Source organism: Notamacropus eugenii, chromosome 5, assembly GCF_028372415.1.
Source record: "Notamacropus eugenii isolate mMacEug1 chromosome 5, mMacEug1.pri_v2, whole genome shotgun sequence".
NCBI classification, from domain to species: Eukaryota; Metazoa; Chordata; class Mammalia; order Diprotodontia; family Macropodidae; genus Notamacropus; species Notamacropus eugenii.
This window is the reverse complement of record NC_092876.1, coordinates 237445033-237463948: the sequence shown is the minus strand read 5'-3', so window position 1 is coordinate 237463948 and position 18916 is coordinate 237445033. Positions and strand designations below refer to the sequence as shown.

At 33.3% G+C, this 18916-nt stretch overlaps 1 protein-coding gene across 4 annotated transcripts in view; it reads left to right on the top strand.

The window, feature by feature from the left end:
* The window catches only part of ATF2 (activating transcription factor 2), a 124845-nt gene that overhangs the window by 54334 nt on the left and 51595 nt on the right, over positions 1–18916 (top strand). For 2 of the 4 annotated variants that reach the window (XM_072612382.1, XM_072612381.1), the window contains 6 exons: positions 6845–6941; positions 11304–11422; positions 11567–11695; positions 14342–14520; positions 15555–15669; positions 17869–17955. In XM_072612382.1, the coding sequence (XP_072468483.1) occupies positions 6845–6941; positions 11304–11422; positions 11567–11695; positions 14342–14520; positions 15555–15669; positions 17869–17955 (726 nt within the window). The remainder of the gene's footprint in view (positions 1–6844; positions 6942–11303; positions 11423–11566; positions 11696–14341; positions 14521–15554; positions 15670–17868; positions 17956–18916) is intronic. The other 2 variants (XM_072612384.1, XM_072612383.1) reach the window with 1 other exon arrangement.

Below are 18916 nucleotides of genomic sequence, written 5' to 3'. Positions count from 1 at the left end.
TGGTTTCAATGACGTTCATTTTAAATGGAATTTGCATTTTGAAAGGCAATGCTTCATATTGAGAATATGTTTGCCTGTGTAGGATATTTAAATATTGATAAAACTATTCCCTTAATATTTAGTTTAAAACTTTAATGTTTTTACTTATACGAAATTTATCACGCTCTTCTATTTTTGTACAGTTTTAAATAGTATAAAATAAGACCCTTTCACATACACCTGCCAAGTCTTTTTTTCAACAGGCTCAGCATTTGAGAATGGCACTGTAAAGTTGTCAGTGGTGAGTGAGTTTAAAAGAAAAACATCTATTGAACAAAATGCTTTGGTATTTGCCAGATGATAATCAGTAACTTCCTTTAGTTATATAGACCATAGTTAACCTAAATAATTTTAGGAGCCGTTGAAATATATTGACCTATTGGAGACCTCACATTACAATTAGTGTGCTTTAATTTATACAACAAGGCTGATAATTAGTGAATCACAGATTTGTGGATGGAGGGATAGATTTTTTTGGATGGATTTCTGTGTGAGTTCTGTAAGATTTCAGAACCACAGGACTGCCTCCAGATGTCATAGAGTTTAGGAAAATCAGTTATATAGAGCATGAAGAAGTCATCTGGTTCATCCGCCTACTTCTTGGCAGGTCACTTTTAACCACCTAACACAATTATTTTTCTTAACTTTTAAAGAACTCCAGAGGTAGATTCCCCTAAACACTCCCTAATTACCATTTCTAAAGCTTAATAAGATCTTATACTCAAATATTTTTGTGGTGAAGCAAATATTCTTGCTCTCATGAAAGTTCATACTACTGTTCTGTGTCTTAAAGAATGAATTCAGTATTCTTGGCTGGTTTTACAGTGGATAATAATTTTGATTATGATTTTGGAAAACTTTGTTTTTAGTGCAAATAGGTCAGCAGTATCTTTTCGGTAACCTCATTGTCTATTTGCTTGGTATCAGTAACCTAAATTACTGGAAGGCAGAAATGCTAATCTCATTTTAATGTTATCCTTGGATCTTTATCATGGGACTTAACTTACAACCATATTCTTTTACTTCCTTATTATATAAAGACAAAAACACTTTGATTAGATCCTAGACCAGTTATCCTTGTCTCAAAGTCCACAGTGCTTGTGATCAGCAGCTAATAAGAAAACCATTGACAATATTGCTATTTTGTATGCCCAAGTGTGGCTTAAGAAACCCTTGTAGAACTGCAATCCCTTTGATATTTGAAGTACATTTGAGTTTTCTTGGTGGTATCAATACTGGTAGGGTCTGTCTTAGTTTTAGTTTATTCGTTTTCAAATATCTTGTAATTTAGAAAAATCCAAATAGTAACTCATTACCTTACTGCCACTGGATATTTTCTTTCATATGTAGAGATTCTAAAAAGGCTTTCTGAAGTTTTTACTTGGAGGAGGACCAGACTGTTTACCCATACTCTCGGTAATTCTTTACTATTGCTATAATGTCAATGAGTCTTCTCATTTTTTTCCTGTAAACATGTAGTGTTGTTGAACTACATAATCCCAGATTGCAGATCTGAGTGGCTACTTTACAGTCTATAATAATAATGAAAAGCTTTTGACACCAAGATGTTTTGGTGTTTATCATCTATTGACTTAATTTGTTCTTTGTGAGTTCATCCATCAGCTTTGTTGTAATTTCTGTATAACTGTCTTAAGTTTCTAAAGATATTTTTAGTGTGTTGTATTGAAAGACAGTCTCAGGGGATCAGGAACATTAGTTAAACAGATAAAGTTTAAACATGGTTGCAAAAATCAGTTGAATAAGACTCTGTTTCTTTCCTTAGAGGGATGGGAATTTTGCATACAATTCTTGAGTGTTTGCTTCAATATCTTGTTAAACATCTTAGTTCTCTCAAAATTTGTTAATAGCTCAAGATCCCATACAGACTATGCAACTGAGAGGCAACTGGCATAAGAAAATTAGACCTGTATTCATGCCTCAAACACTGCCACTAAATTCTTGACATTGGACAACTAATGATACTTTTTTCAGATTCAAATTTCTCATCTATAAATTGGCAGCAGAGGGATGTGGTGGAATGGATTATTTCCAAAAGCTCCATCCTGGTCTTACTGTTCTTTGAATCTTTCGGTTTTGTTAAATTCACAGATATAATAGTGTTGATCCATACAGTCTTATCCATAATATATTTCAGCCTAAAGCCACGTTGATGGCTGATATCAACCTTTTCTCAATGTGGCAGATGTTGAGGAATTTCTCAGTATTTATTGGCAGTCATCCTGTGCTCACTTTAAGATTTTAATAGATTGATTGTCTCTGTCTTTTTCTTAATTACTGACTACTGTATCAATTTTCTTTCGAAGTTAGACCAGAATCCATTTTGTTCTAATGACATACTCATGTATGCTAGATAACCCTCTATCTAGATACCCACTATATCAGTGATAAATATATTTGGTATCTTTATCCTTGTAGGTACAGCCTCTATTGCTATATAGCAATTTTTGCTTGAATATCAGACTACCTGTAACATGATTTTTTTCTTTTTGATCAACACATAACACCTTACAAATTATATATATAATATATATTAACATAGATATTATAGTATATAATTAATATAATATTGAATGAATCAGTGTCATACATGTTTGATAAACTAAATCACATTTTCCCATTTGCTTTCTTGATAAATTTCTGAAATAATGTTCTGGTGGATTTTTATTTGAAAGTATTTGCTATCATTTAATTTTAAAGGCCTCTGTCTTTTAGAGTCAAAAGAATATTTTCTTTAGGCAACAATAAGAACAATTTGGCTGGAGTGCTGAACAGTGTGCAATAAATTTAGAAAGCTAAGATAATTATGAAGAGCTTTAACAGCCAGAGAGTGTAGCTTGTACGTCATCTCAGAGACAAAAGGGAGCCCGCGGAGCTTCTTGAGCAGGAGAGTGATATGGTCAGACGGGTGCTTTAGGAATATCATTTGGCAGCTGAGTGGATGATGAATTGGATAAGGAAAATACTAAATGCAGGGAGACAAAATTAGGGGACTGTTGCAGTAGAAGAGTTAAGAGGTAATGAAAGCCTGAATTGAGATGATGACCTTGTGAATGGAGAGAATGGAAAAGATCATGGAGATAGACTTGACAACTGACTAGAGATAGAGGTGAAAGAAAGTGACTAATCAAGAGTTATAAACCTAGGGAACTAGAAGGACATGGTTCCTTCCACAGGAATAGGGAAGTTAGGAAGAATAGATGATTTGGTTCTGTTTTGAATACTGTGAGTTTAAATTGGTCTTCAGGTAGTTCTATCTAGTGAGGCAGTGAGCCAGTGAGGCAGAAATGGAGTTCAGGAGCAAGACCAGGGTTAGTCTTACCTATATAGACCCAGGGGTCATCCGCATAGACATGATTCAAATCCATAGGAGAGAAAGTATGTAGGGAAAAAAGAGAAGTGGCCTAGCACAGAACCCTGGCATGCATCTACTCACAGGGAGTGGGACATAACTGTTGATCCAGCAAACAAATGAAGAAAGAGTAGTTGGTTAAATAGGTAAGAGGAGAAACTAAGGTTTTAACAAATCACTCCAAGTTGATCAGACCCTGGAAAACCAGTTAATGCTAAACTGTTAAAGGCTGATTTTGTAAATTGGAATGTCATTTTAATTATTAGGAATGGGATGAAGGCTACCTTTCTAATGAACATAGTACTTGAGTCTGCAATGCAGAGAGTACTCTTAGAGTACTCTTTCCTGGCATCAAGGAACTTGGAAAACAAATTGGTAATCTTCAAGATGCTTAGCAAGCATGGAGTGAGAACCAAGGAGTGTTGGACCATTGTATATTACATTCAGGTCTTAGAACTTAGAGAATTACATGATCTCTGTCCTTTTAGAGAGGAACTCCTTTTTAATAATTGGAACACCTTTCAAGATACAGTATGGACTGTGACAGAATGAACATATTCATGTTGCAACAGTTGCCCCTGTTAAAACTGTGAGCACCTTGAGAATAGGGATCATATTTTGCTTTTCTTTGTGTCCCTAGCACTTAACACAGTGTCTGGCAGATACTTAATAAATGTTTATTGCCTGATTAGGCTCCATTTAGACTACCACCCTTCTTTTTGCATTTGTCATGAACAGATTTTAACTTACCTTTCTTTCCAATCTGGGAGAAATTCTAAACCTTTAAAGTAGTTTGGGAAACAATCTAGCATTATTTCATTCGGTCTCTTGTGAAAGTCACAATATTCTAATAAAGATAGGCAATTTCAGATGGACTTTTATGATTTAATTAAAACATTTGCAAGAGTTTAGGACATATTATGTAGTGGTCTCAAAATAGCTTCAACAACCCAAAATTCAGCTGACAAAATAATGTAAGATGCTACACTTTTAAAGATATATTAGATCATGCTACCTTGCAAAATAATGAACTCCCCATTGTTTGCAGTGTTTAGATAGACTAGATGGCTAACTGCGAGATTCAATGATAGAAGAGATTCTTGTGTTGGATGGGAGGTTGGACTAGATTTACCTTGAAGATAGCGTTCTAGTACAAGATTCTGATCCCAGGTAACAAATGATTAATTTTTCCTGTTGTCAAACATTTCATCAAAGACCCAGAAACATTAGTGATTAAGAAAGGGTTTTCCATTTGACCCATTAACATTTATCATAGTAAATTCTCACATATGGTAAGAGCAATATTTTTTTGAGTGAATGATTGGATTCTAGATTTTTAAAAGAAAATATAGTTAATTTGGTGGACAGTGAAAGAATCTTCAGGCCCCTCCCCCCATAAGCATGTAGATAGATGGAGACGATAAATCTATAAAAAATAAAGTCAGTAGATTAAATAATAGTGTAAGTTCTTTCCCAACTCTCAAATTCAGTGATTTTAAAAGATACTTCAGTTGAGGAACGAGCAACATTGTTGAAATGGAAAGGTAAAGGAGGAGTAGATGCATTCATGTGAATGTAAAAAGTATTTAAACTTAAAAAGAAATCTAGGTCTAACAAATCTGTGTCCGTATATGTACTTTCATTTTCTCTCATCAGAATAATTGTTTAAGTTTTGTACTGCTTTCTTCATTACGTTAAGTAGATGACAGGTTTTATAAAAACCTAATCTATGTCAACCACTTGGACCTTTTTTTCTTGTAAGAATTTCATAATATTGATAAGTAGATTGTGATCCATTCTGTATTTCATAGCTTTGCATTTGCTTCCAAACTTTCAAGATACATTGTCTAATAATATTTAGTCTAATATTTTAAGAATCTTAGAACAATGGAGCTGTAGTTCTCTAGTTATTCATTAGAGAATTTTAGTTCACAATACATTTTTGGAATCAGTTTTGGTAAAGAGGTAAAGTATATGTGATTAAGAACACTGGAAAATATAGCTCCTACTTGAAAGGTAATCTGGTGCAGAAAAGAGCCCACAAAACCGTGGTTGAACCAGATTAAAATGTAGTTGGGAAATGTGAGTTTGACACTAGTGATCTAATGCAGTATGCATCTGAGTAGGAGTCCTGTTGCTTGACTTAGGTTTTTAAAGTGATTGCTCTGGAATTCTAATTGTATCAATAAATGGTAAATATTCCTTTTCAAATATGAAACATGTACACTTAGTAAATATTTCTTTTTTAAATTATTATTAATTTATTGTTTTCAGTTTTCTACTATCACTTCCGTAAGTCTTAGATTTTCTCCCTCTCCCTTCCCTTTCTTTCGCCCTTACATCCCCTTTCCTTCCCCTTCCTCCCTCCCTGAGACATTGTGCAATCTTATATGGGTTCTACACATACATTCTTATTAAACCCATTTTCACATTAGTCATGTTGCATAGAATAAATATTTCTTAGCAGCAAGTTGATGTGCTGAAGGTAGTAGGCATTATAAGAATTTATATTTGTACTCACTGTGAACAGATAAGAACATATAGAATCTGACATATAGCAAATGGTATAGAAAATAGTACATGAGAAGAGTTTGTGTTTTTATAATGATAATAAAGTTAATTTTAATTGAATTTTAAAATACCTCCCATTCCACTTCAAAACAACTTTTGCTATAGTAAATTCAGAAGCGTTTAATATAAATTAAGTTTTTTAAATTTAAAAAAACTAAGATTCTTGGGTTAACTAGTTGATTATTAACACAGTAAGTGTTTGTGTGCAAGTATTTTAATAGTCATCTGCATGTTCTAAATTAAAGTTGTCCCATCTTAGGCAAGTCCTTTCATTCAACATGTGGGGTCATTTTATGTGTGGCCCATTATGTATACATTTTAATGTGAGAATGTAAAGAATGCAATTTTTTTCTTAATTTGTTTAGGACTTGTATTTTCAGAAGAATTTCTCAAATTAAGATTAGTATTTAAGCTAGTTTGTTTTAATTTAAGGTGGTAAGTATTTTTTTTAAATCTTGAAAAATGAAATAACTGTCTTCAGAAGTCAGTTATTTTTAATGTGTTCATTTCCTATGGTATATAGAATCATAGAATATTATGCCTTAACATGGAAATTATTTCAAGCCTACAAATTTGTTTACTTAATTGATTTTTTAAAATTGTCCATCACAGATGAGTTGTACAGATTAAAGGTACATTTTTGTAGTGTTTATTCTTAGATTTAAGGTGCCTCTTTCTGATCACTTGTTATCTACTGTGTTGATATCTGTACTAACAAACATAGATTCCTTTGTAGTTAACAGATAAACTGCTACTTCAATGTTAATGGTGGTTTTACATGTTGTGGAAATGAATTTCCATATCATATTATTTATTTTGATCAAATTGAAAATCTTAACTATATTTTAAAACTTTTTGCCACAGCGTTTTACCAACGAGGATCATTTGGCTGTCCATAAACATAAACATGAGATGACACTGAAATTTGGTCCAGCTCGTAATGACAGTGTCATTGTGGCTGGTTAGTATATGCTTTTATTAATAGCTTATATACATCGTTCTCCTGGAATGTGCACAATTTTTGTGTATTTTCTGTACATAATTGTGATACCTTTTACACTGGTGAAAAATGCCAATAATTTCATTTGCAAGAAATGTTTGCAACATGTATTTTACCCATTACATATCCATTTCCACTTCTGACCATTCATTCACTTTTTTTTAATGTGCTTTTAAATGTAGGTTTCTTTGTCATTATTGTGGGAATTAGTGAGAAGTTTGTTAAGCATGCATAATAAGGGTAAAGGTTGTTAATAATTGAATTTCTGTGATATTAATTGAATATTACTTTTGACTTTCTTGAACCTTATTTTCTGGGTATTCTAGAAATTACTTATAAGACCCAAATACCTGTCTGCTATTAGGAAAAGCAATTAGCAGATTCATGAGTTTGGATTCTGTTTACACTTCTCTTAAGGCTGATTTTATCTATGAAATCAAATTCTACCTACATTTAAAACTATTTGTGACCCTGAATAAAAGAAAAAGAATATGATTTGACTGTATTTAAATTTCATTTTTAATTCTCCCTACAGGGCCTGAAATTTAGTCAACAGTTTTCTTTTCTGAAGCATATTAACTTGTTTTGAAAATAGAAATGAAATTAATGAATTTGCTAATTGTTTTTCCCTGCTCTTGACACTAGGTAATAGAATTTTTTCATATATGTGTGCACAGATACATATTTGTATCTTTCCTGAAGTTTCATATTTAATGGATAACTTGTGAAAAAAAATAAACATGGAAGTTTTTATTTGATAATTTTACACAGAATTGTAAATATTCTTTACGTTGCCTTATAAAACCAAAAAAAAAAAAACACATCCAGGTTTTAAAAAATCATTATGAACTGCTCATTTGTCTATGAAATATTGTATTCAGTTTCCCAGAGCCATAAATGCTTCACTTGCCTTGAATCGAGTTCAAAAATCACAATAGTCTAAATGGTACTTTTTTTGGATGAACCTCTAAAGGATAATATTTACAGAAATGTCACTGTACCTTAAAGATAATACTTGAAAATAGATGCATTTTCCAAGAGAGTTCTTAAATAATACCATTTAAAAATTACTGAATGTGCAATGAATTTGGAGGAAGAGATAGAATGGTGTATAGTATTATGTATAATTTCAATGTGCAAAATAGTTGTAATGAAAAAACTAGATAATAGAACATCTCAGAATTAAAAATTATTCATGATAAATTAATAAACTTTCAAGAATCCCTTCATTTTTATTCTCATCTTAAAAATATTCTTTCAGTATTTCACATTCTCAAATTATGTCATTAAATACATACAGGGGAAAATGAATAAACTTTTTAAAAAATCTGAAGGGAAGGGCAAAGGGGAAACAGGGGATATGCATTTCTAGGTTGTCCTAGGTATTGTACGCTTAACAGTAAGAGTTTGCCTAGAATAAGCTTGAATTCTGATTGTGTAATCATAATCACAAAGTTGGAAGGGACTTTAGAAGTCATCTCAGATCCAATATGGACCTGAAATATAAGAATCTACAGCTTAACTAAGTGGTCATCCATCCTTTGCTTGAAGACCTTCAGTCATGGACAACCCATTACCTAGAACTTCTATAGATTAACTTTTTACATGCAACTTCATGCCTCAATTTAGACTTGAGGCTTAAACAACAAATTTCTTAACAAGAAGTGGCCCATTATTGAATAGGATAACCTCAGAAAGTAGTGGGTTCTCCCTTACTGGCAGTCATCAAGTAAAAGATAAATGACTGCTTGGCAGGCATTTTGTTGGAGACTCTTCCCTCCCCCCCCCCCCCCCATACATGTTACATTAGAGAGTCACTGAAGTCCTTACTAACTTCGAAATTATTTATTTCTGTGAATATTTTGTGATGGAGCCTCCAAATTGCTGAACATCTTGGTGGCACAGTGGAAAGAGCTCTGGAGTAAGTCAGGAAGACCTGAGTTCAAATTCAGTCTTAGACACTTAGTAGCTCTGTGACCCTGGGCAAGTTACTTAACCTCTGTCTGCTTCAGCTTTCTCACCTATAAAATGATTCATCACAGAACCTACTCCCAGGCTTGTTGTGAGGATCTAATGAGTTAACTTTTAGGTAAAGGCCCTGCAAACCTTAAAATGACATAGAAGTGCAATTTTCTTTTTAATGATTCCTTGCCTTAACAGTCTTCCATAATAGTTGCTTTTCAAACAAGCTAATGTACGCCTTATGAACAGTTGCATTGGCATTCAGTGTTAAATAGACTCATTTTGACCAATAATCTTAAATTATTGGAGAATACTAATTTAATTTGTTCTTGAACAAGTAGTGAAAACTAAGAAAAGAGAAGAAACATTCTTAAAACCATAATTCTACCCTGTCAGAGTATTTCCACGAGCTCAGATTTTGAATTTGCGTTTAAATTTCCAATTCATGGTATTTGACATTTAAAAACATCAAATAAAAACATCCATATATCCATATGCAAATTAATCTTTTTGAATATGAAATATATATAATTTTTAATATTCATCAATACTCAATACATTAATGGTTGTACTTGTGTTGACATTTGAGTTCTTAGTCTTAATGGTTTGTTTTGTTTTATGTCATCTTTCATTTTTGGACACTTATATTTTGTTATATTCATTGATAAAAACTGATTAAGCTAAACCTTTTTAAATGAAAACTTGTTACTTTTTTCCCCCTTGTCCCAGTGAGAACAGTTGAATAAACAAATCATTAGATTGAAATTAGATTAGATTAGCACACAAATAATGTGCTAATTGATCGTTGATGGACACGAGATGAAATATGTACAATTACACTGGAAATTAACTACACAACTTTCTTTCTTTAGGAGTATGTTACAGGATTGCTTTATAGAGAGAAAAGATAGTAAGTGTAACATAGAAAGATAACGGTATTATGAAATCCTTTTATAACTTTAAACAAGGCTCCAAGCCCTACATAGGCTCTAAGAAAGTCCGGTATTACACCAGATTATGTATACAATGAGTCACAATATAATAAAGATATATTAATATGTATACAAACATGTGTGTATATATATGTACATACATATATGCAGAAAAATACTTGTATTTTTATGTGTGGGTATATATATATACACTTTATTTTTTATGTGTATATATGCTTACATCCACACATATATTAAAAATACATAAATATTTTCTGAAACTGCAGATCAAAATCGAATACTAGTGAATTAATGTTTGTGGCAAAGATAGAACAGTTAGAAAATTCATAAATTATAAGTTCACCTCTTTGAATTTTCATTGATGTGCTTGAAATTTAGATTCCATTTTTCACATCAGGGAGACAGCATCAGAAAATAATTTGATTAACTGAACCTAGCTCCCTGATTTGAACCGCAAGATACATTAAAATTTGTTCACAATTTCATATAGTAATAGTGCTGATTAAAGCATAAGTCTTAGTTATACAGATTAATAGAAATTGGAAATAAAAGACTAAACTTAAAATGCATAAATCTGCTATTTATTACTCGTTCAGTACACCTAGTAGCTGGCATTTTTACTTTAGCTATGGGTGTGAGTACACAGTGTACATATTCCTGTATATAGTATGTACACAAAAATCCAGATATTGATAATATAGTACCTTTACTAAGTTAGAAAACACTCATGAGTATTACTATTACTTGTTAATATACGTGGTATAGAAGATATATTTTTGACAGCACACTTTACTTACTTCATACAAACACAGGTAGCATTAAAATTGAGCTAGCTTTAGAACGTGATAAGTAGATATTTTAAAATCTTAAAAAGGTTTTCTCTATGGTATTATTACATTGATATTTTAGCCTGCCTATTAAACTTTATTCCCCCACCCCACCCCCAAAAAAGGCTGATTTCAATATAAAATATCAAAAGTTGATGGGAGGGAGAATTTATGAATAAGACCTTTTCTTTTTTTTCTTAAAGCTTATTCATTTTCAGCTACTTCTATATTGTTTTTTTGTTACAGAGAAACCTAAAATGATTGTACTGACATGTTGGATAGTAGTAATGATTTTGATTAAAAATAATTGATCCCTGAGCACATTGGTATAGCCAGCTATCCCACTGATGAGCAGGAAAGACTTCTCTTAAATTTATTTCTATAAAGCTGGAGGAACCCTCTTGTTTCCTGTAGAAATTTAACTAAAATCTTGTTTGTTTTAAAGGAAGAGTTCTTTCCAAAGAAAAGATAAGCACCTGCCGAATCAGTTAATTATTATTTTTGTGTTAGTAGCCAAACTTTATAGTATCTTTTCTAATACTTAAAATGATCTGTGATTTTTTCTTTACGTTTAATTTCAGATCAGACTCCAACACCAACACGATTCTTGAAGAACTGTGAAGAAGTGGGTTTGTTTAATGAGTTAGCGAGTCCATTTGAAAATGAATTCAAAAAAGCCTCAGAAGATGACATTAAAAAAGTATGTTGGCAATGCTTGCACTTTAAAGACTTCATAAGGATACTGCTAGCTTTTGTTGTAGTATCTTGATTCGTGTGTTTACCTGTTTATTTTTATTTCTGTTTTGCATTTAATGACTTTATTTTAATGAATATTTGCATTTAGATGCCTCTAGATTTATCCCCTCTTGCAACACCCATCATAAGAAGCAAAATTGAAGAGCCTTCTGCTGTGGAGACATCTCACCAGGATAGTCCTTTACCTCACCCAGAATCCACTACCAGTGATGAAAAGGTTAGATAGTTTTATTTATGGGAAAATTCAAATTTAATAGAATAATTTAGTTAACATTCTAAAGATGCATACTCTGAATAAATTATACACTTAATAAATGAGTATAAAACTTACTATACCATCTTGTTAATAGTACTATGTATGACAGCAAGCAGTGTAATTAAAAAGAAAATTTGGGGATTTCAGAAAAATAAAGATTATTTGAATACTGGATAATAATATCCTCTATGTAGACAAAAGAAAAACAGAGTGAAATAATTTTAGGTAGAAGTTAGGGTATTAATACAATAGAAAGAGTTCAAACTTCTTATGACCCACTTTGGTAGATTTTTCTGAATTGCATCTTGCAGATAAAAGCCTGTATGTTGATGAACAAATCACCCTATCATTTATGTAAATCTTCATATACAGTCTATTTACATCCATGACAGTATCATTTATGTTTTTATTACCTTTCATCCTTATCTAAATGCTTTCTTAAAGGCTTACAGCCTTAAGTTCATGCCTTTCTTTTCTGTGCCTTCTAAACAAACAGTGCTACTTCTAATTTGTCTTAGATTCTGTCTTGTCTGTTTCTCTTGGAGCCAATATCATGTTTTCTTCTGTTTGTTTTTATCACCTCTGAATCTTCTTTATATTTCCGTGGATTGTAGAAAGTTGCAGCTTCTTGAGAAGGTTCATATTCATACTTTATAGTAAGAACCTTATATTTGACATGTAATTCCAGTGATTCAGAATTCCTTTCACATTCAGTTTGATAAATATTAAGTTCCTACCATGTTCAACATACTAGGACAATAAAGATGAAAAACTATATAATCCTTAACCCTTTAAAGAGTTTATAATCTACTAGAGTTTATAATGAATAATTTCACTTCTATGTTATTCTTTCACTTACTAGCCTCTGCAGGGTTTTGTTTCCTCTTTCCCACTCCAGAATTTGCTTTTAGCTTTCTTCCTGAACAGATTATTTTTTCCAGTCTGAATTAGTAACCCTTATTCTCTCTGATAAACTGCAGTATAGAGTGTAGTCCTTTCATTTTCATATGGAGAGAGATCATGTATTAGTGAACCCATTATCCTTCAAACTCACAGTATGACCATAATATGATGCAACCTATGTGTTGCTGCCACATATATCTCTCTTGATCTTTGGGCCATCTGAAGCCTTCACAGATCATAGTGTTCCAGGATTCACAACTGTGGAGAAGCATCAGGAGAACGTTTGTATTTAAAAAGATGGGCTTTTATGCTGGGGAGCAGCATGGGGTCCTCAAAAGCACTGTACAGTTGTACAAATTTAGTCCAGTTTGCTTTCTTTTTCCTTTGCAGTTTTTATCCTAGTTCATTGTTCATCTATGGTGCCTATTCTGGATATATGGTAGACTTTTGTAATAAATCATTGGACTGACCTTCCACTCATGTCTCATAATCTAGATCAGTGCTCTCCAGACTTTTTTGATTGTGCAAACCTACCTGTTAAAAATTTGAGCTTGAACTACCAAAATGTATTTATTTATTTGCAAAGTTTTATCATAGACTACTGTACTAATATATTATGTACATCTGTTATTAAAATAACAGAAACAGATGCCACTAAAACATACATAAGGAACACTGTGGGTCATATATTGACTTAGAAAACTTCATATTGATGTTTTATGTGTGTTCTATTTTATTTACTTTTATTTATTTTGTTAAATATTTCCCAGTAACTTTTTTAATCTAGTTTGGGCTGCATTTAGGAATGCTGTGGACTGCAGGGCAGCTTGCACTGTGTCTTTGACACCTGTGATGTACATTATAAACCATACATGATAACAAAGATTTTTAAAGATGAGATAGAAATAAAATAAATACCATCTCTAATTTTTAAAATTTCATTTGTGATACAAAAACACTCTTGCTGTCATTGCACCGGGAAATTGTCTTTTCCAGGAGAGTTTTGTGTTTCCATGTATCGTATTTTCGCTAAGAGAAGGGATATTTAATTTCCAAGGGTCCATTGGCACTGAAAGGGTTGGGAAGAGACGTATAACTAGAGATTTCATGATATGATCATAAATTGAGAGATGGAAAGTACATCAGCAGCCAGGCTCCTCAGAAGTAGAATTATAACCATGGCCCTCTAATTTTTAAATCTGTTAGCTTTTCCATTTTATTTTGTTGTGCTGTAGACAAAGCCATAGTGCTTTGGTCTTTAACCATTATGGTGGAGTTTGGCCGGATCATTTTATAGTTTGTGTTGCTTTGGCCCACCCAGTACTTGCTAACTTGCTAGTAGGCACTACCAAGAGACTGCTGGTTACAGCTTCTCTAATAATACTTTATTTCCTTCTTCTGCTACCCAAGGTTATGGTTGAAGTTTCTGTAATGTCCTTTAGGGCAGTCCACAATAATAGGAATTCTTTACATTCTGATATCTAATAATTGTCATAATTAAAGAAAGACCCTATTTAATGTCCTATGTGCAATTAGCCAATAAAATTGGATATGTGCCAGGTAATAACCTTAGTCTATCTAATAGAAATGGTAGGTAAATGAGTTGGCAAGGGGACAGTGTCCTTGCATTGGTTGTAGTTATAGATCACTAAAAAATTTTGGGTAAATTTAAAAATTGTTTTCCTTTATCCTGCTGTTTAATAGGAAGTATCGTTGCCACAGACTGCACAGCCCACATCAACTATAGTTCGTCCAGCATCACTACAGGTTCCCAATGTACTGCTTACAAGTTCAGACTCAAGTGTCATAATTCAACAGGCAGTACCCTCTCCAACATCTAGTACTGTCATCACGCAGGCTCCTTCCTCCAATAGGCCAATAGTGTAAGTAATATCATCTGGTAATTAAGTGACATATATTGTTAGCTTTTTTTTCTTATGGAATTTAAAATTTCATTCATTTGGGTTTTAGGGTAAGGTGTCAGGACAAATTTAAAATTCCAGAAAAATTTACTTTCTAATTGATAAAAAATGTGTTCCATAACTCCTAGTACATTATAATTTTGCCTTCTTGTTCTCTTTTCTCCTGCCTTTAGAACAATATTAAAAGTCTGTGTTAAAAGGACTTAAAACTATGAAATGTGAAGGGCATTGAATACCAAAGAGATCATTTTATATGTGACCTTGGAGGTGAGAAGAAGCCACTAGATTATATTGAGTCACAGGTTGCAGAGAGATTACAAAAGATGAGGCCATTTAGATGTGACAATTAAGAGATCATTGATAACTTTGGAGAGAGTATAGTTTCAGTTGAATGATGGAAGTCGGAAGCCAGCCTGAAGTTGAGAGAAGAAAGGAAATGGAAGCATCTATCATGATAGCCTTAATTTTAATTTAGTACAAAATTAATTTAGTACAAATTATTAATTTTAGTACAAAACAGGAGAGATGTGGAAAAATAGCCAACAGGGATGAATGGATCAAGTGAGGGATTTTTTTTACAAGTGGGGTAGAGATGGACATGTTTGTAGGCAGTAGCAAAGCAGCCAGTAGACAGGGAACGGTTGAAGAAAAGTGAGAGAATGGAGCTCATAAAAGAGGGAATCTTCAGGAGAACACTGCATGAAATAGAATCCTTTGTGCATGGAGAGAAGAGCTGCCTCTTCATTTGAGACCAGGAGGAAGAAGGGAGGTAATGGTCAGAGGCTTCTCTCAGATGATAAAGAGCAGATAAGAGGGAACTCTTGGCAAAGGGCTGCAATTTTTTTTCAAGTGAAATTGCAGTAGTTTCAAAGACTATTTTTAAAGGTTGGCTTGATAATAAATAATTTGGTTATGAAGTTCTATTTTTTTTAAACAAGATTACCTTTTTCTCTGCTTTTTATTTGTCCTTAAATTTTCTTCATTTTGTTTCTCAGTCCTGTACCAGGTCCTTTTCCTCTATTGTTACATCTTCCCAATGGACAGACTATGCCTGTTGCCATTCCTGCCTCAATTACAAATTCTAATGTACATGTTCCTGCTGCAGTTCCAGTAAGTTTGAAATTAAAATATAATTTTAATGTTTTTTTCTGATCAGCAAAGGGAAATTAGTAAAAATAAACAGAAAATGTATTTCAAGGCTGATAATATTAGTAAGTTGTATTATTATTTTTAAAAATACATAGAATTGCAGGGAAATTTTGGGGTAAAATATTTTTTCAGAGTCAGCTAGGTGGTATAATGGATAAAATGCTGGACTTGGAGTCAGGAAGACCTTAGTTCAAATCCAGTTTCAGATACATAGAAGCTATGTCAGTCAGTTAGTCAAAAAACGTACCATGTGCTAGACAATGTTGTAAGCATCGGAGAATCAAAGAAAGGCAAAGGGTATATCCCTGCCCTCACGAGCTTACAGTCTAATGGGAGAGGCGATGTGCAAACAGCATTGTAGAAAAAGCTGTAAACAGGATAAATAAAACAACAGGGGAAAGGCACTAGATTTAAGAGGGATTAGGAAAGGTTTCCTGTAGCATCGAGATTTTAGCTGGGATTTGGAGGAAGCCAGGAGTTAAGGAGGGGAGAGCATTCCAGGTTGTGAGATAGTTGGTGAAAATGCCAGAGTTGGTCCATGGGAGTATTTTGTTTTAGGAACAGTGAGGAAGGGCTTGTGCCAACTACATCATAGAATATTGGGGGGTGGGGAGTGCAGGGATTTAATGTATAAGAAGTCTGGAAAGTTGGTGGGGAGCTTCTTTATGAAGAATTTTGATCATATAGTGGAGGATACCAGGCAAAGTCATTTAATTTGACCCATGCCTCAGTTTCCTTATTTGTAAAGTGAGGATATAATAACACCTACCTGTCCATGTTTTTGTGAGAATAAAATGGGACAGCGTTTGTAAAGCGCTTTGCAATCCTTAAACTGATACTTAAATGCTAGTTATTATTACTATTAATATTATTAAATTTGAGTAGTTAGGATTTCTCCATTCAAAGGTATATGTGGTATCTTGAAAACTACTTAGAATTGCAACATAGAACATTTCTTTAAGCTTTTTTCTTCAGCGGTAGACATAGCATAATAGAGAATGGAGGGCCAGCCTTGGAGTGAGAAGAACTTGGGTTCAAGTCCTGCTTATTCTAGGACTACAGCCAAGTCTCATGCTTCAGGCCTGTTACTTAGATGAGTTATCAGGCTGTCTTGGGGAGGGAATTTCCATATAGAAAGTTCCTGTATTGCTAAATCCCAGGCCCTTATCATGACCACCACTTCCACAAATAAAAAGGAGAATTGAAGTTATTCTACGTACAACGCTATTTTAGTGAATTTTTTCTATATTTTGTCTCTGTATATATGTACATATGTGTGTGTGTACATATATATATATTTCAGCAATCTTAAAATACTGAAAATTCAAACTATGGTAGAAGTAACACGAATGTGGTGCACTTTGACTTTATTTCAGTTTACATCAGCATCAGTAGATTTAATCAAAAAGAAGACTGCTCCAGATTACTTAACAAAAAGTATGTAACCAGTATTTATAGTCAGCATGATGGTTTGTAACAATTACTTTAAGAAGGATTTAAAATACCACTCAGTCCTTCATTTAATGAACTGCTAGCAGTAGTAATAGGGACACAGCAGGTAATCTGTCACTTTAAAGCCAATGTTAGATCTAACGTTGCAGGGACTGTCTCAGGTTGAGGGAGAGGTGGAGAGAACTATTTCATTAAACTTTTCTGAGCCAGTATTAACTCTGCCCTGGTTGCCTCTGGTATCTTTAAAATGTCTTATAAAAGCTGATTACATTTATACGCTTAAGATATTTTAAAGTCATGTGCTGTTTAGATAGAGTACAAAGTCTGAGTACAACTGGCAAATGTGTGAGGAATTTTTTTTGTAAGAATATATAGTGAAATTAGGAACTCAGTAATCAGGACAGAGTGACAGAGTGGTGAAGAAAAGTGTGTTTGTTGGAGTAAGGAGGAAGAGTGTATGAGTGTGTATTTGTATGTCCAGGGGTGCGTGTGTGCGTGCATGTGTGTGCATGTGTGTGCGTGCGCGTGTGTGTGCGTCTGTGTACACACATATGATATACCACATTCTCATTTGCCAATAGGTTTAGGGTGGGAGAGATTCTGAATTTTTTGATACCATTTTTGTTATATTATCTATTGTATAAAGCAGAATGAGGCTTCTACTTATATATTCTGTAGAAAAAAATGAATTTTAACATGTTTGCACAGCTTGTTAGACCTGTCACCATGGTGCCTAGTATCCCAGGAATCCCAGGCCCTTCTTCCCCACAACCAGTGCAGTCAGAGGCTAAAATGGTAAGTGAGGTTTTTAAAAATTCTTTTTTTCTTTTGAGTCTGTTGTAGATCTGTTTTTTAATGTAATGGTGCCTGATTTTAATGTGACACTTAGTCCCTATACATGTTTTAGTCTGAAAGATTTTATTTCATAGAGCATTAGAAAAGAGACTAAATTCTTCAAGAAGACAAACTTCCCATCAAGTATGGGCTGAGTCAGAAGACACAGGCCCTGCTGCTAACCACACAAGTTTAAGGCCATCTTTTACTGTGTGTTGATTCAAACATTCCAAGCTTCCTTGCTCCTCCTGGTGGAAGCTGTTTGTATTGCAGCGGGAATTTAGCTCATTTTCTTCTAAGGAGGTACAAATGTAATGTTATTAAAGTTACAGTAGTCCTTGTCTCCTACTGGAGAAAAAGCCATAAATCTTCTATAAGTTGGTTAGTTAAATTATCTAAGTTATATTAAGAAAAGCCAGAATTTTGCATTTGTCACAGACAATAAGAGACCTAGTCAGAAAAAGCAGAAGTTTTAGAATTAGATGGCCTGGGTTCCAGTCCTGGTTCTGCTGTAGTCCCATGTTCTTGATGTGTGACTGTAAGCTTGTCACTTCACCTCACTGAATTTGTTTTGTCATCTGTAAGATAAAGAGGGTAAAGTAGTTGATCATGAGATAATAATTGTAAATTATTTGACATAGTGTACATAGTAAGCGCTACATAAATATTAGCTATCATTATAATATATTCTTGTATATAGGTGCATATACTTATATGCATATACAGTCATATGTTTACACTTGTATGAGACATTTGTTTCTCTGGCACAATGAATGGCTTATCACACATTTAATAAATGGCTTACCATTCTGGTGAAATAAATGATTTCTTGTGCTGGTGCAGTGAACGAAATATATTGCTTACATAATAAATGTAATTATATAAGCAGTTTATAATTATAAAATGTAAACTTTTATAAAAA